Source organism: Schistocerca piceifrons, chromosome X, assembly GCF_021461385.2.
Source record: "Schistocerca piceifrons isolate TAMUIC-IGC-003096 chromosome X, iqSchPice1.1, whole genome shotgun sequence".
Lineage (NCBI taxonomy): Eukaryota > Metazoa > Arthropoda > Insecta > Orthoptera > Acrididae > Schistocerca > Schistocerca piceifrons.
Genome location: NC_060149.1, coordinates 429722975 through 429748197, shown reverse-complemented (window position 1 = coordinate 429748197; position 25223 = coordinate 429722975). Strand labels below are relative to the sequence as shown.

Sequence of the window (25223 nt, the reverse complement as noted above, 5' to 3'; positions counted from 1 at the left end):
CCCGGGCGCGGGAAGCGAGAACGCTACCGCACGACCACGAGCTGCGGACACAAGGATCTCTAACCACAGTGGCAACAGTACCAATTTCCGTTTCCTCGTTAATAACTTTCCTTTGCCGGATATGTATCCGATGCGTTAAAGATCCAGTTGTTCTCAAATTATCATATACGTATTTAAATTTACGACGTGTAAGGTGAGTCCGTTGAGGATATATTTCAGCGTATAAAAAAATGTCTTGCTCTCACTGAATTTCGTTGGCATTCTCCATAAATGAAAAGCATATTGACTTGTTCTTCGAAGGAATACATAATTCACATTAGCTTGGTTCGAGGATGCTAGTCTTACCGTTCCTACCAGTTTTGTATTGAGAAACCGTCGAATGGTGTTTGCATGTCAATGGCATGTTAGATGGATACGCCGTATTCGACGAATATTTACTATTCGCACGATATACGTAAGAGAATTGTCAGAGCATGCGCTTCGATATGTGCTGAAGTGATAAGGAATACCACTCAATCCATGACAAGAATTTTGCAGCACTGCATTGATACCAACGGTCATCACTTCGAACACCTTCTGTAAATGGACGTTCATGCCACCTTTTTGACCTTCATTGACTTTCAAAGACCTTACTGTTACACATCATTGGATTTGTCTCGATAGCCCCTATCAGAAAATAAGTACCAAACAATGGCATCCCATTAAAAAAAAAACAAAGTTGACCTTCATATCTCTGACGCGACCCGACCTAGTATCAAAAAACCAACGTCATATTATTGCTCCCGTTGTCCCATGCGACATTTGTCCCACAAACTTTTCAGTTCCTATCATACTTTCGGAGTTATTCCAGGTGGAAATAGTTGGTGACTCACCCTGTATAATTAGGGAAACATGGCATGCGGAACTGAGAACAAATTCCTTGTCTAATTAAACTTATGTCTGTACGTCTCAACAGCCGCTGTAACTTTCTTGCATGAAGTTATTTGTCCACGTAGGCGAAATGTGCTAATTACTAAATAATATAATAAGGTGTTTATCCCAAAATGAAGCAACAGCCTACACAGGAAAATGACTTCCTTCAAGAAATTACTTGTCTTTTTTCGGATCATTCTGTGCAGGACATTTCTGGAAAGCTGTAATAGTTTCAGTTCGTTAGGAATGATCAAGATATATAGAACTCTACAGACTTCTTGCACAGTAAGTTGCAGGCCGATGTGATGGATTCACGATCTGTGGCATAGACACAAAGGTTGGACAAAAAATATGGAAACTCCGCGAGAAATACGTGCTTGAACATAAATGCCTGAGGGTTGCACTGTTGTATTTGACCATGAGCGGTACCTGTGGAATGCCCTCGATGCGTTTCATGTATCAGTGCTGGTCGGAACATTGTACGGTGTAGTTGTGAGTGGAATATGTCGAAGTGGATTTGAACTGGGAAAATTGTTGGTAGCCATGTGGTGGGTGCTTCCGTAGTCTCTGTTTGGTGTTTGAAGAGGAGCCGTATTGAAGATTTATATCGCATACAGAGAAAGCGGAAAAAGGTCATCCTCTGTGTCGTAACGCGGACGAAAGTGTGATCGTGACGCACGGTCACTGAAGAGGATTGTGATGAAAAATAAGAGGACGACAGTTACCAGAGTTGACTTTCGCACTCCCGAACCCGGTCACCACCAAAACAACACGAAGGGTGCTTCAGAAGGAGGGAATTTCAGGGTGAGTAGTAATTTCAGAACCACAAATCAGGGATGCCAGTGTCTGTAACAGGAAAATATGATGCCAAAGCCATAAAACCTGGACTATGGAGCAATTGGAGAATGTCATTTGGTCAGATTAGTCTCGCTGCACACTGACTGTATCCAACTTTTGGCCGCGATTTTCTCTCAAGAGTTAAACATGGCGGGGTTTCGGCGATGATTTGGGCATTTATATCATCGTATTCCATGGCCCCGTTGTTACTCTGCAAGGTCGCATTACTGCCAAGGACGATGTGACCATTTTAGCTGATCATGCCCATCCCATGGTACAATGTTTATTCCTCAATGGCGATGCTGTGTTCCAGTATGACAGGGGCCTGTTCACACAGATTGCATCGTCCAAGACTGATTTTGTGAGCACAAGGAAGAATTGTCGCAAATCCCGTGGCCGTCAAAGTCGCTAGATCTCAATATTATTGAGACTTTATGGTCTACTTTGGAAAGAAGGGTGCGTGATCGCTGTCTACGTCCATCTTCGTTACCTGAACTTGCCACCATTTTGCAGGAAGAATGGTATACAATTCCACTAAAAACCGTCCAGGACTTGTATCTGTCCATTCCGAGACAACTAGAAGCTGTTGTGAGTGCCAACGTTTTCCTACGCCGTGTTAGGCGCTGTGTTTGTGGTGTCTCCATATTTTTGTCCATACCCTGCCGGTGTCTCAGCGGCTAAGAGAAATCAAGTCGCCATCCACACCGAACCGTAGTGTCTTAACGGCGTCCGCAAGTCTTTTATTTGCATCCGCGTTCATTAAAATTTTGTAATCTCTTCTAACCCATAGATCTAAACGGTAGGGGTGCCACTGGGCCAATTTTGTCAGCTGAAGTCAGACCTCGTAATTTACATTCCGTAGACTGAGAACCAAGATGCCTGTTATGACCAGATTTTAACGCAAAATGTCTTGTCACATTCTTGATAAGTTCCGCAAGTTACACCTTTCAGTCGTAATTAATGAAACGGATTTTGTGAATTCTTTTTGCGATACTCATCCACAACATTGAGAAGTCAAATGAAGTCGTGTTACAATTTATCGTCAAATTCTGCACACTGTTTAAAGTCAGTCATATATCATTCATCAAATGTATTTTAACCCGCCATGATGTTAACACATGTTACCGTGCAACACTTCTCAGTGCAATAAGCTTTGCATTGAGTGCTTGTAACGATATTTAAGAGGTATGTTGATCGATTCGCTGATTTCATACCGAACAGTATTCGTGTCATATGTGATAAACAAATGGGAGTCAGATCATGAAGCAGAGATTCCAATGGATGGAGTTTCAGAAAATGGTTCAAATGGCTCTAAGCACTATGGGGCTTAACAGCTGAGGTCATCAGTTCCCTAGACTTAGAACTACTTAAACCTAACTAACCTAAGGACATCACACACATACTTGCCCGAGGCAGGATTCGAACCTGCAACCGTAGCAGCAGCGCGGTTCCGGACTGAAGCGCCTAGGACCGCTCGGCACCATTGGCCGGTGATGGAATTTCCTGGAAGAGTATTCATGTAGCTTTGTGGCAGCTTTTGGTAATTACATAAGAGATTTCTGTCAGTGTAAATTAAACAGGAATGACTCAGACGTAAGCACTTGCGGGATAATCGTATAATTGTGAGGAAAACTAGGAATAAAGGCATGTCGTAATCTTTAGTCACTGCAGACGTCAACAAAACGTCTAGCATCCCCTGGACAGAGAGCACTTAAGTCTATATTGTAGCACTCCACCTCACATCGTTAACAATTGTGACTTAAAAGAATAATAATTATTATCATTACCGATCACATGTAATACAGATAGTTTTTTTATTGTGGATATGTGCAGATATGCCTAAGGATAATGTGTATCGGCGCAGGTTTATATCCGTAAAGTTGTTATTAATACTATGAAATACGAAAGGCCTTCATAATGTTCTGCAAAATATTGTTTATTTAGTCACGCCTCAGAATTAGGCTTCTTGAGCCATCGTCCTCTGACAGCTACAGTTCGCAAACATAGATAAAATGACGTGCGACTTTAGCAGAAGGTACAAAGGATTCAAAAAATGATAACATGTAGAGTGTTCACAAAAAAAAGTATTTCCTTTTAGTCGTGCAGCAATAGTTACGATTAACTACAATTGAAAATAAAGCTTTTTACGTGAATATCATTACATTTAACAACAGATGAAAAATAAAGTTGGCTTTAACGCTACTATCTAATATTGATACTAAAATTAACAGAGAGGAAAATTAATTTTCAGTTTTGGATATTGTATAACAATTCTAAATTCGACTTTATTTTTCGTCTGTTGTTAGACGTAACGAGACCCACGTACACCTTATTTTCATTTCTCAGTAATTGGAAATGATTCTGCGTGACATAAGAAGTATTGCTTTCCTTTGTGAATACTCTGTATGCCATCATTTTTGTGTCTTTTGTGTCTTTGAAATAGGTAATATCTGTGTTTACGTCATTCAACTGTCATCTGATGAGCCGGCCGGGGTGGCCGAGCGGTTCCAGGCGCTATAGTCTGGAACCGCGCTACCGTTACGGTCGCAGGTTCGAATCCTGCCTCGGGCATGGATGTGTGTAATGTTCTTAGGTTAGTTAGGTATAAGTAGTTCTAGGGGACTGATGACCTCAGCAGTTAAGTCCCATAGTGCTCAGAGCCATTTGAACCATGTTTTGTCATCTGGTGATGGCCTAAGAAACCGAAAGCCGATTCCTTGCCGAAATAATACGTTGCAAAACATAGAAAAGTATTTCCTATTTATTATTGTTTTCGCATTCTGCCACGCACAACAGGAAATTCAGTTAATGTTATAAAGTATTTATTTCTGCGCACAGACCTCTAACCATAAAATAAGTGGGTGTTACCCTTTGCAAAATACTACAAGTTAGTTTCTCCACTATGAATTTTTGAGTTACTACACAACTGTAGAACACTAATGAAGAACAAAATGCCGCAATTGTAAGTGGTCTGTTTAGTCATCTATTTCATCAACGTGGATGATGGAGTGGATTAACGATGATTAAAAAAAAGCACTTGCAACTGGAGCTGTTTTGTTCCTCATTCAACCTTTCTGTCCATATACCCTTCACTGGTCGCTTTCAGGTGGCAGCACATGCCTCACCGTGCCGAGTGCGCACCTTCACACTAACTGCATGCGGCTCAATGACCGGGAGCAAGTCTTTCAGTTGGACACTTCGGCGATTTGCGAGTCCCTAATCTATTCCAGTTACCCAACCGAGAAAGAGGAATCCGAACTACGTGTCCTTCCTGATGACTGCTCATATTGTTGAGAGATGAAGGCTAGATTAAAGGTAGACTGAAAATTTACGTGGTCCAACCGGGATTCTACCCCGCTGCCTCTCGATTTAAGGACATGCGCTTTATTTCTAGACCATCGGACAGAAGACCTTCACATCGGGCGCACAATATCAACATTAGTTGGAGATGTTTCGAGTCTGATCGTTGAGGGGAAAACACGGCATGACGAGCGGCCAGATCTGCGAAGGCCACACCCTGCTGCTGCAAAACGTTATCAAGATCAGTAACTGATCAGCACGGGGAGGAGATCATGCAGCGTGCTTTTGCTGATCGCCAGCCTGTGTACCTCACTGATCTAGTAGATGCTGAAATTCTCCAGTGGTTCTTTGTGAAAGGACTGACCAAACATTTTCTGTGTTCACCGTTTACGTCCTAATGTAGTTGCATGATATTTAGCGTCTCTTCTGCTGCGGTTGTATGATTTCTCATTCAATTATTGCGCGATGGGCCGCAGTGGAGACAAGCAGTAATTACAATGTCATGAGTCGTGTTTCGAGTGGCTGTTCTGTCATTCTGTTTTAAATTTCTGCAAATTACTCATACAGGATACCAGCATGCTCTTTCACTGCTCTATGACCAGTTCATTGCTCAATCCACATTTCAGTAGCTGCTTCAGCTGTAGCTAACTTGGTGTCAACAGTGCGTTAAATCAAAACAAAAAAAAATTAAATCCTACGTCGTATACAAATACCAGGATGATTTCTAATAATAGGTCACGCTTATCACTGTCCTCATTCCGAATCTGATATAAGAAATCTGAAATTACTGCAACCTACAGCAATAAATAAACACTTTTAGATTTACAATATTTACTGGTCATCAAACATCAATATAAGTTAAATAGACGGATCCTTATAACCAGGAAAATTAAAGCCACAAGAAAATAAAGAGAGTAGAAGGAGCCGCGCGGAATGGCTGCGCGGTTTAGGGCGCCATGTCACGGACTGCTCGGCCCCTCCCGCTAGAGGTTCGAGTCCTCTCTCGGCCATGGGTGTGTGTGTGTTGTTCTTAGCATAAGTCGGTTTCAGATAGTTTAAGTAGTGTCTAAGTCTAGGGACCGATGACCTCAGCAGTTTGGTCCCTTAGGAATTCACACACATCTGAACATATTTTTGAGTAGAAGGAAGTGACACTTGAAGTCCATGAAGTCAGAGTCTATCACATGATGTAATCTGTAACATTTTATATAATGTGAGCAAGTTGATAGATTTCCACGCGATGTAGACCTCGGTAGCACGAATATCCCGAGGAAATGTTCCCCGATTTCTCTCCTGTAGTCGAGCACTGCTGACAAGAAAAAATGGTTCAAATGGCTCTGAGCACTATGGGACTTAACTTCAGAGGTCATCAGTCCCCTAGAACTTAGAACTATTTAAACCTAACTAACCTAAGGACATCACACACATCCACGCCCGAGGCAGGATTCGAACCCGCGACCGTAGCGGTCGCGCGGTTCTAGACTGTAGCGCCTAGAACCGCTCGGCCACTCTGGGCGGCACTGGTGACAAGAGCCAAAGTCCAATGACGGTACAGCAATGCGAGACAATGAATTCGGCGAGTCCATCGGGACGGAGCGATGTCGTAATCAATAGTTCAGACGGTCGCTTTGTTATTCTAACCCCCTTGTAAGTTCCCAAGGAGGTTACAACAAAGGGAGATGGAGTTACCTACGCTGAAGCCAGGGGGTGCGGCAGTCCGCCATCTTTTTGAAACCAAAACAAGAGTTTCTCCCTTAAAATCTTATGTGAAACTTGCCCTCTCTACTTAAAGCCACTAAATCGACAGTCACATTTGGGTATGTACTTATACACCACATATTTTCATGGAGGAATAGACAAAACCAACTAGTTGAGAACTTAATTTGTTGATGCCAAATATATTTCATTGAGCATTGACTACATCGTGGCAAAACAGCCGATATTTTTAATTTAAGTCGAGCTATTAGCGGTACAGATGGCATAAGATCCTTCTGATCATTTCACTACGAAAATGTACTTTTTTCAGAATGTAAACAAACGGTTCAGATGGCTCTAAGCACTATGGGGCTTAACATCTGAGGTCATCAGTCCCCTAGACGTAGAACTACTTAAACCTAACTAACCTAAGGACATCACACACATCCATGCCCGAGGCTGGATTCGAACCTGCGACAGTTGCAGCAGCGCGGTTCCGGACTGAAGCGTTTACAACCGCTCGGTCACAGCGGCCGGCGAATGTAAACGCTAAATATTTAGTTTGACGAACACGACAATATTGTATGGATATTCTTTGTTGAGCTTAGGTGCAATTAAGCGTTATCACTAAAATCAAGAGCTTGCACGTAATGTCAGGTGAAACCTATCTTTGTCTCTCTCACACGTTTTTCCCTTCTGAGTAGGTTTAGGTCATTCTACACACTTATCATTTTCGTTTGACAATTTTTCACAATTGGGAATACATACAGGGTGATTCACAAAGACATACAAATATCTTAATATGTTATTCTACAAGTAAAACTAAAGAAAAAAATGTATAAATATAGGTCTGCAAATGTTTAGTTATGGAGTTACGGCTAATAAAAGATTTTGCCTGAAATTTTGAACTTCGCTAATATGAAGCCATCACAAAACTGTACGAGGTTAAAGTAAAACACGATTTCCATTTATTTTGTTGTTATTGATCTGGTGAATCTAATAAAACATATCCCAGACGTATATCTGCAGTAGTTTCCAGGACATCCAGAGAAGTTCATAAATAAAGTCTTGTTTAAACACTTACTCATAACTTTACTAACTCAAAGGAATTCCATGGACATGAATATTGCATCACTCGTAAAACCAGATGCCCCACTTTGCTATCACTTATTGTTCTAGGATGTGGCAAACAAGTATCAGATATAATGCTGATATAATCATATGCTCTTGTAGACTGAAATTTCAGTGTTAATGCAAAAGATTTCAAAGCTGCTCTTCATTTCTGTAGTTCTTCTTCTGCAGGACCTTTTTCACATGATTCAAATGACGATTTCGCGGCTTGACAGGCGACAGTTTGGCTGCCGAAGCTCGATTTTCTTCCTGTTCTGCACGTTTACTTCACACAGAACTTACAACTTTTTCTTGAAATGGACAACAGTGACAGGAGGTGGTGCATCTAAAATGGAGGAAACGTCTTTTGGCAACACTAGAAAACAAACAGATGCATAAAATTAGCATTACATGTCAAAGTTTTTGATGCACATAAATTATTATTACCTTCTGGAGCAGCACTTCCCAAAATAAACTCGTCCAACGTAACAGTTAGCACGGAGTAGAATTATCATACATGAACAAACAAAAACGATTAATATGTTGAAAATTTTAAATGAATGACTTATTATCTAGTCACAACATTCACTCACTCAATTATCTCAGACGTAAATAATTAAGTATAATATATCATGCATAGGCAGATGATATGTCATCAGCTGCCGACAACCGAAAAAACAAGCCGAATATCAAATTCTCTCAAATAAATCATACACTGAAACATTACAGTCAGTTACGTAAAATTTGGAGCAACTTACATTCTGTGTGTATGAGAGAAATGATAAAAAAAAACCGAAAGGTCTAGTGCGATTATGCTGTATTTTACTGATGTGCTCTATTTCGTCATAAAGCCTTGATCCACAGGCTTTACCTTGCTCTTTCTTTCGTGAGCCTACGACGAGTCCATGTTTAAACCAAAAGTATTATTTTATCTCAAGCATTTACCTGTAGAAAGTAACAGCAGACTTTCAGTTTCTTTTACAATCCAATGGGCCAGCGTCATCGAAGATATCTCTTAGGGACATTATGTAATGAAATACAGATTGCGCCTATGGTATTTTAATGATGTGTTTATTGTGAGGGATCCTTTTAGGATGCAATGCCATCTTCAGACGATCTGCGAAAGTTACATAATATTATTTTTCACTTAACTATAATGTTGGTTAATCGCATTTTCGGATATACAGATTTGATACTTACATCCATATATCGGGTGATAAAAAAGTCAGTATAAATTTGAAAACTTAATAAACCACGGAACAATGTAGATAGAGAAGTAAAAACTGACACACATGCTTGGAATGACATGGGGTTTTATTAGAACAAAAAAAAAAACCATATTGCTAGACGCGTGAAAGATCTCTTGCGCGCGTCGTTTGGTGATGATCGTGTGCTCAGCCGCCACTTTCGTCATGCTTGGCCTCCCAGGTCCCCAGGCCTCATCAGTCCATGCGATTATTGGCTTTGGGGTTACCTGAAGTCGCAAGCGTATCGTGATCGACCGACATCTCTAGGGATGCTGAAAGACAACATCCGACGCGAATGCCTCACCATAACTCCAGACATGCTTTACAGTGCTGTTCTCAACATTATTCCTCGACTACAGCTATTGTTGAGGAATGATTGTGGACATATTGAGCATTTCCTGTAAAGAACATCATCTATGCTTTGTCTTACTTTGTTATGCTAATTATTGCTATTCTGATCACATGAAGCTCCATCTGTCGGACATTTTTTGAACGTTTGTATTATTTTGGTTCTAATAAAACTCCATGTTATTCCAAGCATGTGTGTTAATTTGTACCTCTCTATCTACATTATTCCGTGATTTATTCAGTTTTCAAATTTATACTGAGTTTTTGATTACCTGGTATAATCAGTGGTTGCTGTCAATCTGTATTGTGTAACGAATGGTGTAGATTTAGGACTCTTATGCTATAAGCTGTTTCGTGGTTTGGTTCCGTTGTTAATCGTCTTTTTTATTTTTATGATTTGGACGTTTTATCGTCGGATTTGACAGATACAGTTGTGACAATTGACCAAAGACGCTATGTGGTTACAGCTGCTATGTCAAATATGCCAATAAGACGTCAAATTACAAAAAAGAAAGATTAACAACAGAAGGAAACCACAAAATAGCTTATAGCATAAGAGTACTAAGTCTACACCACGTTGTTATACGATACAGTATAGTATCCCGTCCGCTCGTCAAATATAAAGTGCCTAGGAAGCTGTTTTCTCGGATCGCTAGACAACAGTTCAAGCAAATCGTATTAATGGAGGTTATTACAGTAAGTTAAATTGACAATACTTAACTTTGCGTATTCAGAAAGGTGAGTCGCAAACGAATGGCGACATGCAAATAATCAATGTCCTTCGGTATACACAATTTCAATGCAAGCAAAACAATTCAGTTCATAAGTCACCGATATATAGCGGTTGTATGTCGACCCGTTTTCCACTGCCCGTGGCTACGCGGCACGGCGCTTAAATTCTCTTCGTATAGATGCCACCCCTGTCGTGGTGTCATCCTATTCAGCGTACTATTGGCTGACGTCGTTTCACAGCCCTCTCTGCTGTAACGTTCCAGACCGACGTGCGGCACTTGTCGTTACCCGGCAACATACAGACTGACAACGACCACTGATGAGATATGGACATGAGTACCAAATTTCCATATCAGAAAACGCGATTAACCAGAACTATAACAAAATAAAAACTATTCTGTGACTTTCGCAAATGGTCTGAAGATAGCAATCTAACCGAAAGGAATCCACCACAACAAATACATGATTAAGCTACTATAGCAACAATCTGGATTTTATTACATAATTCCCGTTTCTCTTTATACATCCGCAGGTCACACGAGTAACCATTTTTACACAATTTTATTTTTGAATTTCGATGAATAACACTGCAGTACGCGCATACTACTCACAATGTTTTGGTAGCAGACATATGGCGGGGTGCGTAAGTCGATGGCATCACGTTTTCGGAGTTAGAGTATCTCCATAGATGCTAATCTCTTGGTAGTTCCCCAGGCTGCCGAACTGCGTTGCTGGCGGTGACATCGCAAAGCTACTGCCGCTCGTGGCGCAGCCGCTAAACTTGCACTCATGAGCTAAAACATTATGACCACTGCCCTCCGCGAGGTTGAATGCCTCCTGGCGGTGTAGTGGGCACGTGACGCAGTAAGGAAAGAATGTAAGCGGAAGATAGACGAATGGGCAGTCATTATAGCGAAGATACGGGCTGCAAATGTGGAAATCCACTGATATAAGCGGTTTTGACAAAGAACACATTGTTGTGGCGCTGCAGCTGGAAACGAGAATCTCTGAAACGGCGAAGCTGGTCTCCTATTGGCGTACTATTGTCCCAGCCTAAGGCGCTACAGTCATGGACTGTGCGGCAAGTCCCGGCGGAGGTTCGAGTCCTCCCTCGGGCATGGGTGTGTGTTCGTCCTTAGGATAATTTAGGTTAAGTAGTGTGTAAGCTTAGGGACTGATGACCTTAGTAGTTAAGTCCCATAAGATTTCACACACATTATACTATTGTTCTGAGCACTTTCGGAAAGTGGTTGAAGGATGGTGAAATAAAGAGTAGGCTTTATGGTGTTGGACGACCACGTCTCATCACAAAATGTATAGGTCGGAGGATCCCCCACTGTGCAATCGAGTATAGGCAGCGATCTGTGGCAGGTCTGACGACAGAGTTCAACGTTGGAGCAGGGAAAAGTGTTTCGGAGCACACCGTTCAAAAGCCATTGTTTAACATGGAGCTCCACATCACACGACCCCTACGTGTTCCTGTTTTGTCCCAACTACATTGTCAGTTATGATTGCAGTGGGCACAACATCGCTGAGTTTTCGTCGTGGATCGGTAGAAACGTATCGCCTGTCGAATGAGTCGCATTTCTTGCTACACAAGGTCAGTGGTGTCATCGAGGCGAATGGGTGCACGAAACATACATTTGGCGACAGATACAGATAGGTGAGCGCGGAATTATGCTTCGGGGTACATTGAATTGGGCCTCCATGGGATCTGTTGTAGTAATGGAAGGCACATGACAGTAGTGAACTGTGTGAACATTATTCTGGACCACCTTCGTCGCATCATACTCAAAGTCTCCCCTTTACGGCGACGATATCTTCCAGCAGGAGAATTGATCTTGTTGTGAGGTCAGAATCGTGCTACAGTGGTTTGAGCGGAATGATAGTGATCTCATATTAATGTCTTGGGCAGCAAATGTGCCTGATCTGTACTCACTGGAACACACATCGGGCGCCAGATGTGTGCCCGTAAACCACCATCCCGTAATTTGCTGGAATTGCTTAACCTGTGCGTAGGCATCTGGAGCCACATACTACTGACGTCCTGTCAAGGACTTATAGAACCCGTGCCGAGCAGAATCTCTGTTTTACTGTGTTTAAAAAATGGAACAATACGCTATCAGACAGGTGGTCATGATGTTTTGGCTTATCGGTGTATGTGTCAATGATCCCTGCCATTGGCGCATCTTCGTCATGGGTCTTCGTGCAACGAAGGCAAAGATATCAGATGAATCAATATTTTATAAATGTGCTTAATCATTATCAGTTAGCTTATTTAATTATTTAGATAATATACACTACTGGCCATTAAAATTGCTACACCAAGAAGAAATGCAGATGATAAACGGGTGTTCATTGGACAAATATATTATACTAAAACTGACATGTGATTACATTTTCACGCAATTTGGGTGCATAGATCCTGACAAATCAGTACCCAGAACAACCACCTCTGACCGTAATAACGGTCTTGATACGCCTGGGCATTGAGTCAAACAGAACTTGGATGGCGTGTACACGTACAGCTGCCCATGCAGCTTCAATACGATTCCACAGTTCATCAAGACTAGTGACTGGCGTATTGTGACGAGCCAGTTGCGCGGCCACCATTGCCCAGATGCTTTCAGTTGGTGAGAGATCTGGAGAATGCTGGCCAGGGCAGCAGTCGAACATTTTCTGTATCCAGAAAGGCCCGTACAGGACCTGCAATATGCGGTCGTGCATTATCCTGCTGAAATGTAGGGTTTCGCCGGGATCGAATGTAGGGTAGGGCTACGGGTCGTAACACATCTGAAATGTAACGTCCACTGTTCAAAGTGCCTTCAGTGCCAACAAGTGGTGACTGAGACGTGTAACCAATGGCACCCCATACCATCACGCCGGGTGATACGCCAGTATGGCGATGACGAATATACGCTTCCAATGTGCGTTCACCGCGATGTCGCCAAACACGGATGCGTCCCTCATGATGCTGTAAACAGAACCTGAATTCATCCGAAAAAATGACGTTTTGCCATTCGTGCACTCAAGTTCGTCGTTGAGTACACCATCGCAGGCGCTCCTGTCTGTGATGCAGCGTCAAGGGTAACCGCAGCCATGGTCTCCGAACTGATAGTCCATGCTCTTGCAAACGTCGTCGAACTGTTCGTGCAGATGGTTGTTGTCTTGCAAACGTCCCTATTTGTTGACTCGGCGTTCCGTATTACGCTCCTGAACCTACCGATTCCATATTCTGCTAACAGTCACTGGATCTCGACCAACGCGAGCAGCAATGACGCGATACGATAAACCGCAATCGCGATAGGCTACAATCCGGCCTTTATCAAAGTCGGAAACGTGATGGTACGCATTTCTCCTCCTTACACGAGGCATCACAACAACGTTTCAGCAGGCAACGCCGGTCAACTGCTGTTTGTGTATGACTAATCGTTTGGGAACTTTCCTCATGTCAGCACGTTGCAGGTGTGGCCACCGGCGCCAACCTTGTGTGAATGCTATGAAAAGCTAAACATTTGCGTATCACAGCATCTTGTTCCTGTCGGTTAAATTACGCGTCTGTAGCACGTATTCTTCGTGGTGTAGCAGTTTTAATGGCCAGTAGTGTAAGAACAAGTTTTACGTTTGTGTATGATTTTCGGTGGCCTTATGAAATAGATTAAAATAAAACTATAAATTTTTTAAGTATGCAACAGAAGTTTCTTGTTTTCATTTCAGACCGTTACACTGAGGACGCATCAGTGGAAGGTTGGTGCGGCGTAAGACCTGCGTTCGAGGAGCATCTATTATAGCGTAGCCTACTGCTTTTCCACCAGTACCTGCAAATAGAAGGCCAGGTGGCTAGTGTAACACCTTCGAGCAGGCTTTCAACAGCGAGCTCCGAAATTTCTTTGTAGAGAGTGGGAATAATTTTATGCCACAGTGAGCAGAAGGGAGAAAGGATACGAGAAAATTGACAGTACGGTAAAGAAGAAGCTAAAATTGTGGCGACGTGGAAGCGGAAGCGCAGCCGCCGCAGGCAGCAACTACGTGAGAATGGACGAATGCTCAAAGATACAGGAAATTACGCCCCAACGGGCTTCTGCCAGCGCTGGTTCCGCCCACAGCCCGACGCCGGCGCCGGCGCCGAGGCAGCCCTCGTGCACCAGTTCGCCCAGCTCTTCCGGGCCCCTCGTGTTCCCGACCTCCCCGCCACCTTCGTACGAGCACGTGCTGGCTGAGGTAAGTCCTGCTCTCTTACTCAAAACATACTATTTCTTACTACGTCGGCTCCAACACCAGGCGCGGGTCCAGGGTCCGGTTATTGGGAGGGAGTCACACTTCATTATACTCTCCTCACCCCCCCCCCCCCCCCCCAGTTAATCTTAGCGTCACCCCCTCCCCCCCCCCCTTTTAACGTGCCACAGTTACCTTAGATTTTAATAACAGTAACGAAACTAACATGAGCTGCATTTTCTGCCAGTGTTAGACGGAACATTTCAACAATGTGAAACGGGGAACACTTTCCTGGCGGTCTACGAGGGTGTGCTGAAAAGTAATGTTTCCGAGTTTTTTATGTGAAAATTCTTAACGCTTTTTAAATAAAACAAATGTTATTAAATTGTACATCTTTATCCTTTATGTCTACATACTTGTTCCACAACATAGCCACCCTGGCGACGAACACATTTCTCCAAACGAGAGATCAGTTTGTTGATATAGTCACTGATGGTGCCGCAACCTGATCTATGCTTGCACCGCTTCATCTCTATCAAAGTGATGTCATCGAAGGTGTTCTTGAAGCTTTGGAAACAGATAAAAATCGGATGGTACCAAATCGGGATCGAAAGAGGATGATAGATAACAGTCAAATGGTTCAAATGGCTCTGAGCACTATGGGACTCAACTGCTGAGGTCATTAGTCCCCTAGAACTTAGAACTAGTTAAACCTAACTAACCTAAGGACATCACAAACATCCATGCCCGAGGCAGGATTCGAACCTGCGACCGTAGCGGTCTTGCGGTTCCAGACTGCAGCGCCTTTAACCGCACGGCCACTTCGGCCGGCTAGATAACAGTCGAATTGTTGCAGATTTCGCAGCGCTCGTGTGTGGTCTGGCATTGTCATGGTGAAGGAGAGTGTACCCCATGCGTGTAAGAAATCTTCGAATTCGAAACTCAATTACAGCACGCTTTTTGTCACGCACCAACATAAATGTTCAAATGTGTGTGAATTCCGAAGGGACCAAACCGCTGAGGTCGTAGATCCCTAGACTTACACACTACTTAACTACTTACACTAAGGACAACACACACACCCATGCCCGTGAGAGGACTCGAACCTCCGGCGGGAGGGGCCACGCGATAAGTGACATGGCGCCTCAAACCGCGCGACCACTCCGCGTGGCGCACCGACATAGTTACGTTACACACCGCCATGTTCCGCCCTTCAGTTCGGAGCCCTCTAGCGACAGAGGGCTGCAAATATGCAGACACGAAGAACAAAGATGTAGAATATTAATAACGTTTGTATTATGTAAAAAGCTTTAAGACTTATTGTGTAAAAAATTTGGAGACATTACTTTTCAGCGCGCACTTGTACAAAATTTTGCAGACTACCAGGAAAGTGTTGCGCATTTAAGAATAAAAATAAAATGTGAAATGTTTTAATATAAAAATAACAATAAATTGTTTAGTTACCATAAAATGTATTAAAAGTTTAGCTTGAACATCTCAAATAAGGCTTTGTTCGGAAACAAAACAAAATACGAATGAAGCAAATACTGTTTAGCTACCAGGGGTATATTAACCAGCATGCGGGTATATAAACATCCACACGTAAGCAAGGAATTATAGTGGCATTCCTTTCTTTGCGGCCGGCCGCTGTGGCTGAGCGGCTCTAGAAGCTCAATCCGGAACCGCGCTGCTGCTACGGTCACGGGTTCGAATCCTGCCTCGGGCATGGGTGTGTGTGATGTAGGTAGGTTTAAGTAGTTATAAGTCTAGGGGATTGATGACCTCCGATGTTGTCCGATAGTGCTTAGAGCCATTTGAACCATTTTTTGAGAGATACTTGAACACACGCCCTATAGTCCTCATCTCTCCCCCCCCTCCCCCAATGCGATTATCACGCCTTCGGTCCCTTGAGAAAGACCTTGAAGGGTCGATGATTCCTGTCGGGCAAGAATGTGCAGCAGACGATTACGGACTTCTTCACACAGCATGACACGGTGTTCTACTAGACGAGTGTGTTCAGCCTGGTGCATTGGCGGAATGTTGACTCAGTGCTCACGGTGGTTTTGCCCACGATCATCGTGATTCTGGACTGTACGGCCTTGATCGCACCTTATATTATTATACAAGGTATCCCACTTATCTTGATCACCCCAAATAACTTAGTGCCCAAAAGCAAAATAAAAAATATATCAGGCAAATGTTGTTTAGCTACCAGCGTGATTGATGTTCTTGTAACTTCGTTCGTTACGAAGACATGAACAGCAGTACGTTTATTTTAAGTAGCACTCTATATTTTATTATTCGAGAATCCACTTCCTCTCCTGAAGATCCGTTCAAAGGCATATCGCAGAGTGTCATTTACGTAAACATGACGTTATTGAAAACGTAACTCAGAACTGTCTTTGATTTTGTTATACTAGTACACAATGCAGATGGTTCAAATGGCTCTGAGCACTATGGGACTTAACATCTATGGTCATCAGTCCCTTAGAACTTAGAACAACTTAAACCTAACTAACCTAAGGACATCACACACATCCATGCCCGAGGCAGGATTCGAACCTGCGACCGTAGCAGTCACGCGGCTCCGGACTGAGCGCCTAGAACCGCTAGACCACCGCGGCCGGCCACAATGCAGATATCCCGGGGTAAAGTAACTTGTACATTTGCAGGAGTTGACAGTAAACAAATGGAAACACAAGGAAAATGCACACCGGTAGTTCAGTCAACTGTCAGTCAAACGCCTACCTGCAACCACAATAAAAGAAAAGTAATGATGATGCAGTTTTTAATGGACTTCCTTTCCTGCATACATCGTTTAAAATTACTGTAGTACTGTACTACATGTACCACTATGAGAAATAAGAAAACATTACTGCGGTCGCTATTGTGCTGACTTATATACATTCTCTATAAACGAGTACAATTTCTACCTTCTCTTCTGTTCGCTGCAGACGGTGGACTGAATGACCGGCGTCCATTTTCGTTGTACTTCCATTTGCTTACTGTCAACACGAGCAAATAGAAGATTTACGTTACCCCGGGTAGTTGCACTGTGTGCTACTACAGGAGAGTCAGAGTCAGTTTCGTGTTACGTTTTAATAACGGCATATTGACGTGAACGGTACAGTGTGATACGTTTCTGAACACGTGTTGAGGAGAGGAAGACGATTACCGAATCAAAAATTTAGAGTGCTATTTAAAAAAAGACGTACTGCTATTCATATCTTCAAAGCGAACAAAGTTACTAGAACAGCAAGCATGCCTGTTAACGTTCCCCTGGTAGCTAAATAACATTTTCTTGACACATATTTTATTTTGGGCAATAAGTTATTTGGGCTGGGGAAGATAGGTGAATTACCTTGTATAATAATATTAAGGGCGATTAAAAAGTTTCTCATCGAGGGCCGTACTGTCCACAATCAGGATGCCAATCAGGCAAAATCACCGTGAGCATTGAAGCAATCATACCTCCGACGCCTCAGGTTGAAGAAAACATTTGGTAGAACACTGTGTCCTACTGTAGAAGTCCGTATTTGTATGCTGCACATTCTCGTCCGACAGGAATCGTCGATCCTTCAGTGCCTTTCTTAAGTAACCGAAGGCGTTATAATCTCATGGGGGGAGATGAGGACTATAGGGCGGGTGCTCGAGCTTCTCCCACTTGAGTTGGCATTAACTTCTGCGTTACGACTTTTGCGATATGGGTACGCGCGTCATCACGAAGCAACCACTCCACAACTGTGGTGTTGGACGGACATGCTGCCCCATGCACATTCTTCATTCTTCGATGGATGTCTGCCGGCGTTTGGCCTTCGGCAGCCAAGAAAATAATAACAGCACGTTGGTCCTGTTTGGACGCATTTGATAATAACGTCGCCATAGCTCACGTTTCAGCATTTGCCGCACACAAGCCGGAAAGACACGAATACTACTGTAATCTCTTGCCTACATGTCGGTGCTTATATACCTGCATCTGGGTCGCGCTACATTGCATATATGCTGCAGCAACGCCCTGAACCCGAAACTTCTTGATTGCCCCTTATAATTATAATTTGTTTATCTCAGTGCTTGGTAAATCGCATTAGCATTCTTTTCAAGATATTGCAGTTCAGAGAATAACGCTATTTTAAAATACTTTGTCCGAAAGTTTGAGACGTATTTTATGTGACGTGCAACTGATATAAGTACTATAATAACAACAAATGCTCAAAACTCAGACAGCGTTATAGTTTACACATTATAAATTGGTAGTACGCAGTCACCATTCTCAATGACCCGTTACCTTTGTGAACACATGTCTTTAACAGATAATTTTAAAACTGGCGCAATTACAGCTAAAATAGTTGTGCTTGGTTGCTAGACAATTCATGAATTGAACAGTATTTTAAAAATTACAGGGTTTAAAACTATTACGAAAGTGAATGACATGTCCCATGGTCTGTCGTAGCTGTAAATGTTCAGGTCACTTATAAACCCACACAACCGGTCTCGCAACTTTTAAGCAGCATCTTCTGGTACAAATATCTATACAAAACAGTTTTCTAAATTAATGCTTTGATAATGAGGAGTTGCAGTTATCTGAGATATCGTAAATGCTGAATGACTAGGCTTAAGCAAGGAAGAAAATATTAAGCATCAAGCTATGAACCTGGTGTGGATCACATATGCCCCACAAGAACGGGCTTATATATACTTGATACATTCAATTTGTAAGTTCATACCAAAAGAAAGTTACTTACAAATGATATGTCATAGTTTACAGAATACCGCAGAATAACAATTGGTGTGATAGGGTATAATTTTCGGCCCTCCTCAATTGATAAAATACCATCGTCAATTGATAAAAATACCATCCTCAATGATGATTGTCATGTCTAAAACGAAAGAATGGAATTAGGAATCAGAACTGATCCTTAATTAAGAAACAGTGAAACAGAAACCCAAATGAAAATTAGATGGGGACCATACCAATGTGTATCAACTGCCGAAAACGGGAATGACCTGTGTTAAGTCGCGAACTGTGCACTTTCCGATTAAAACATGCTCTTGTCGACCTGTGTCAAGCAACAAAATGCCCCTTATAGATGTTATTCAGGGGAGGGGCGGGGGTGGGGTGAGGGGCGCAAAGCTTATCGGCGCCATCTGACGGACGGAGCATCAACAGTGTCACATACCCTCAGTGCATGAGACACTGTGGAGAGCTCTGGAATTTAATCCTAGACACTGGCGCAAAGTGTGGTGATCGAGAACCTTATACCATCCCTCTACTCCCTTTTGCCGGAAATGCAAAGATAAAAATTGCCAACAGCGCGTGACGTACTCGACCGGTTACCCATCCAAATACTGACCACCCCCAGCGTTGCTTAGCTTCGGTGATGTGGCAGGAACAGGTGTATTCCGTGAGGCAAGGACGTTGACAACCTACTGTGGTTTGCCGGTTCAGCACGTGGACTCACGAACCATGTCAGACTTGTCATTGACAGAAAGTATGCTCAGCCTGTTAACGTGTGCCTTTTGCTTGCTGGAATGTTCGTTGCAGTCGATCACGCCACAGGCACGCCCACGTGGGCACACAAATTTCTACGAGAGGCATTCAGTAAGTAACGCATCACCTTTTTCTGAAAGCAGGTTGGTTTTATTCAGGATTCAAATACACTATATTATTCCCCACTCTTTTGGATACAAAACCTTATTTTTCAACATAATCTCCGTTCAGTGCGACGGCCTTACGCTTCATTACTAGGAGGGATTGTATGTCCGCATGGTACAACTCTACTGGTCTACGTCGAAACCAACGTCTTGCTGCATCAATAGCCTCCCCATCATTCACGAACTGTTTCCTACGGATTGCACCCTTCATTGGGTCAAGCAGATGGAAGTCGGAAGGTGCGAGATCCGGGTTGCAGGGCGGATGAGGAAGAACAGTCCAACGAAGTTTCGTGAGCTCCTCTTGGGTGCGCAGACTTGTATAAGGCTTTGTGTTGTCATGAAGAAGGAGAAGTTCGTTTGTTTCGACGAACTCGCTGAAGTTGTTTCTTCACTTTCTTGCCGGTAGCACAACACACTTCACAGTTGATCGTTGCACCATGAGGGAGATATCAAAGAATATTCCTTTCAGAGTGCAAGAAGACTGTCCCATGACATTATCGGCTGCGGATGCTGCTTTGAACTTTTTCGACGTCGGAGAGATGGTGTGGCGACACTCACGGACTGCCGTTGAGCTTTCAGTTCGAAGTGACAAACCGATGTTTCATCCCGTGGGACGATATTCGACAAAAAGTGCCACAATCAGCCCTCGTAACGCGCAAGCTACTCCGCACAGATGGTCCTTCATCAGTCTTTACGGTCCTTTACTATGTGGTGCCCTGTGGACACACACCTTAGAATACGCCAACTGATGGACGTGTGTCAGCGCTACATCTACATCTATGCTCCAGCAAGCCACCTGACGGTGTGTGGCCGAGGATACCGTGAGTACCTCTATCGGTTCCCCCTTCTATTCCAGTCTCGTATTGTTCGTGGAAAGAAGGATTGTCGGTATGCATCAGTGTGGGCTCTAATCTCTCTGATTTTATCCTCATGGTCTCTTCGCGAGATATACGTAGGAGGGAGCAATATACTGCTTGACTCTTCGGTGAAGGTATGTTCTGGAAACTTTAACAAAAGCCCGTACCGAGCTACTGAGCGTCTCTCCTGCAGAGTCTTCCACTGGAGTTTATCTATCATCTCCGTAACGCTTTCGCGATTACTAAATGATCCTGTAACGAAGCGCGCTGCTCTCCGTTGGATCTTCTCTATCTCTTCTATCAACCCTATCTAGTACGGAGCCCACACTGCTGAGCAGAATTCAAGCAGTGGGCGAACAAGCGTACTGTAACCTACTTCCTTTGTTTTCGAATTGCATTTCCTTAGGATTCTTCCAATGAATCTCAGTCTGGCATCTGCTTTACCGACAATCAACTTTATATGATCATTCTATTTTAAATCACTCCTAATGCGTACTCCCAAATAATTTATGGAATTAAGTGCTTCCAGTTGCTGACCTGCTATTTTGTAGCTAAATGATAAGGGAACTATCTTTCTATGTATTCGCAGCACATTACACTTGTCTACATTTGAAGTGTTGGCAGAAGAGCCAACACCGTGTTGCTAGAGGAGGCCGAAATGCACGCGTTTAATTACACGCAGACTGGCGTGAGGTCTGCAACAGGTCAGAGAAATAAGACTAGCAAAACATGAGGTACTGGTAGAAACTTAACTTTAACCCACAATTGGTGAACATCTCTCGTTACTGTACAAGCTTCACAATATTAATTATCAAATGCTATGGCGCCTTGCTAGGTCGTAGCAAATGACGTAGCTGAAGGCTATGCTAACTATCGTCTCGGCAAATGAGAGCGTAATTGTCAGTGAACCTTTCCTAGCAAAGTCGGCTGTACAACTGGGGCGAGTGCCAGGACGTCTCTCTAGACCTGCCGTGTGGTGGCGCTCGGTCTTCTATCACTGACAGTGGCGACACGCGGGTCCGACGTATACTAATGGACCGCGGCCGATTTAAAGGCTACCACCTAGCAAGTGTGGTGTCTGGCGGTGACACCACAACATTGATATTCAGTTGCCATTCCCTGCACCACGCGTCAATTCGCTGCAGATCCTCCTGCATTTCAGTACAATTTTTCATTGTTACAACCTCTCGAAACACCACAGCATCATCTGCAAAAAGCCTCAGTGAACTTCCGATGTCATCCACAAGGTCATTTATGTATATTGTGAATAGCAATACCAACAGAGACGTTCAGTTGTGGAGCGAGATGTTTGAATGTGATCCGTTGATCACCTCGAATGAGAGTGTCCGCACGTTCCAACATTACAGGAGGCACAGCTATGTGCAGCCGGCCGGCATGCGGGAAATCAGGCAGGTTTGCGCGACCTTGTTGCGACAATGACAGACGCCTCGCCCAACGACTCACCGTGTTTTTGTTCTCTGCCAGGTCTCCGGAGACATTCTGCAAGCGCCTATGAATTTTGCGATGCTCTGGTTTTCCGCTAAAAGTAACTCAATACCAGCTCTCTGCTTGCAACGCACCTGTGTTGCAGACTCCATTTTGAAGGTTACTTATAGCTCCGCCACCTAGCGGAACTTAATGAAATTATAGGGGCTGAAGCGGGAATATTCTACGATGTCCCGCAACAAAGTCTGCTTTTTTTTCAACTGAAATTTGCTGACAAAGAAACGTGTTGCGTTACTGATGCACGCCGCTCGTAGAATGCCTTGGAAGTTTCGAGACATTCTACTTTATTCTTCAAAAGTTACATGACAAATCTGAAAATTTATGTCTGTAAAAACAAAACAATTTGACTAAAAGTTTTTTTTGGGGGGGGAGGGGGGGTTGTTGTGTCGTGTACCCAATGACTGCCCCACTCTTCTCAGTTCCCTTGGATCCACGCCTGCCGAAGGCGAGCTACTGTGGTCGCCCCAGGACATGTCCGCTGTCTGAAGGGGAGGGAGCACAATACGAGTTAAGTGCCTGTGCGTATGCACAACACGAGTAGCGAAGTCATAGTGGTAAACACGAGCCGTTTCATTGTTATTATGTTAATGTAGGTTGTTCACGCTGCGGCATTGCTGCCAGCTGATCTGCTTACAAGCTACTGAAACCTCGTGTGGCATGGATATATACAGGGGTTGGGCAAGAATATGGAAACACCGAGAGAAATGCATGCTTGAACATGAATACAGATGCTAACCAAGCCTGAAGGTTGCGCTGTTGTATCTGACCACTAACGACATCTGTGCAATGCCCTCAATACGTTGCAAGTGTCAGTGGTGGTCAGATCAGTGTTCTATGTAGTTGTGAGTGCATTATGTCGGAGCTAAGTGAATTTGAACGTGGGTAAATTTTTGCTAGTCATATGATTGGTGCTTCTGCAGTTTGTGTTTGGTGTTCAAAAAGGCCGACGAAAGAGGATTTTGATGAAAAGTGAGAAGACGACAGAACTGGCCTTCGCACTCGCAAACCTGTCAGCACCAAAACAACAAAAACGGAGCTCCAGAAGAAGGGAATTTCAGGGTGAGCTGGAATTTCAAAACCACTCATCAGCCATGCGAATGCCCGTGACAGAAAATGTGGTGCCAAAGCTATGAACCCTGGACTATGAAGCAATGGAAGGCTGTCATTAGCTCGAATTGTCTTGTTTCATACTGTTTTCAACTTTTTTTGGAGTTTACGTCCAAAGATAAGACATGATGGGGGTTCGGTAATGATTTGGGTCCCCATATCGTGTTGTTTCTTAGGCACTATAGTAATAGTGGAGCAACAAGGACGTCACCCCAAAGTAGGTCACCCCAAGGGCCGCCGTCACCCCAGGGCCGCCGTCACCCCAAAGTGCCGTTATCCAAGTTGGCCGCTGTGATCCAAGTACGTGACGTCAGCTGATGACTACGACCATCAAGTGTGGCCGTTGTCCAAAATTGCGGCTTTTGGCAGAAAGATAGGTCAATTGGACTGCCTCTACTAACCTAAGAAAATCGCGGCAAATAAAGGGCGCTTGAGCTACCTCCACTAACCTAAGTCAACTCATCCGAGGAAGTGGAAATGTCTTTATTTAAACAATTCGATGCAGTACTACCATCAAGTGTGTTCGCCATCCTCTTGGAATTTCGAATTTTGCTCTAAGAGCTTACATTCAATTGCCGGCCGGGGTGGCCGTGCGGTTCTAGGCGCTACAGTCTGGAACCGCGAGACCGCTACGGTCGCAGGTTCGAATCCTGCCTCGGGCATGGATGTGTGTGATGTCCTTAAGTTAGTTAGGTTTAAGTAGTTCTAAGTTCTAGGGGACTGATGACCTCAGAAGTTGAGTCCCATAGTGCTCAGAGCCATTTTTTACATTCAATTCCAATATAATTGCTATAATTTTTTTTTCCTCCCGCCACAACAGGCTGAGATATTGACAGCTGTATTACATGCACTGGACATAAGTCTTTATTTAAACAATTATACGCAGTACCACCATCAAGTGTGCTCGCCATAATCTTAAAAAAATGTTCACCAATTTTACTCAGATTTTATTCAAATTTATTATCTACAGTATTAGTGTCATGTTACCGCCACAAGAGGCTGCGCTTCGCGATATGTCACGTTGTCATCAGGCTGTATGCGTGTGTCGCACGCTGATAATACGATCGACGGGCGACTATCCTAAACACACGCTGACGTCAGCCGAACACAAACATTCTCACTTTCTCTTAGAAAACTCAGGTCCGCCTGGGCCAGCCTTACGTGGGGCCGAAGTCCCATAAAGCTTTACATAGGTAAGAAAAGGGCTTCGCTACGCTTTCAACTACCTAGTTTCAACTACTTTTCAAGGTTATCCAACCATATTTCCTACATACATCGAGGGAGGTATGTCACCTAGTTTATTACGCTGATACAAAACACTCACCCTGCCGGCGGTCTGGAGGGAGGGAAAATGGGTGTGAAAAACGAATCAGCCTGTTCTGGGCTGCTGAAGAGAGGAAGGTGTGTACTTTATTTATTTTTTGGGCAATTTATGTAGCTACGGATTTCACGTAATTTATTTATTACGCTGATGCAAAAACACTCACCCTAACGTGCTTAGAGTTATTTACAGTTATGAAATGGGCAACCAGTCACTTTTTCAGTTTGATACGATGTATTGCACCATTAATTAGTTTTCCAGCCATTGCAGGCTCATCATCAGATGGAGGTTTTACAGCATAATTTTTTCTGGACCATTCGCAGCAAGACACATGGATCCTGATGACTGCACTAGATCTTTGCTTCCATGACGAATTCATTCCGA

The 25223-nt window shown here is 43.5% G+C and overlaps 1 protein-coding gene across 1 annotated transcript in view; it reads left to right on the top strand.

The window, feature by feature from the left end:
- The window catches only part of LOC124722907, a 257768-nt gene that overhangs the window by 31707 nt on the left and 200838 nt on the right, over positions 1-25223 (top strand). Inside the window, exon 2 of the mRNA XM_047248051.1 lies at positions 13899-14402. Within this exon, the coding sequence (XP_047104007.1) occupies positions 14217-14402 (186 nt within the window). The 5' untranslated portion in view covers positions 13899-14216. The remainder of the gene's footprint in view (positions 1-13898; positions 14403-25223) is intronic.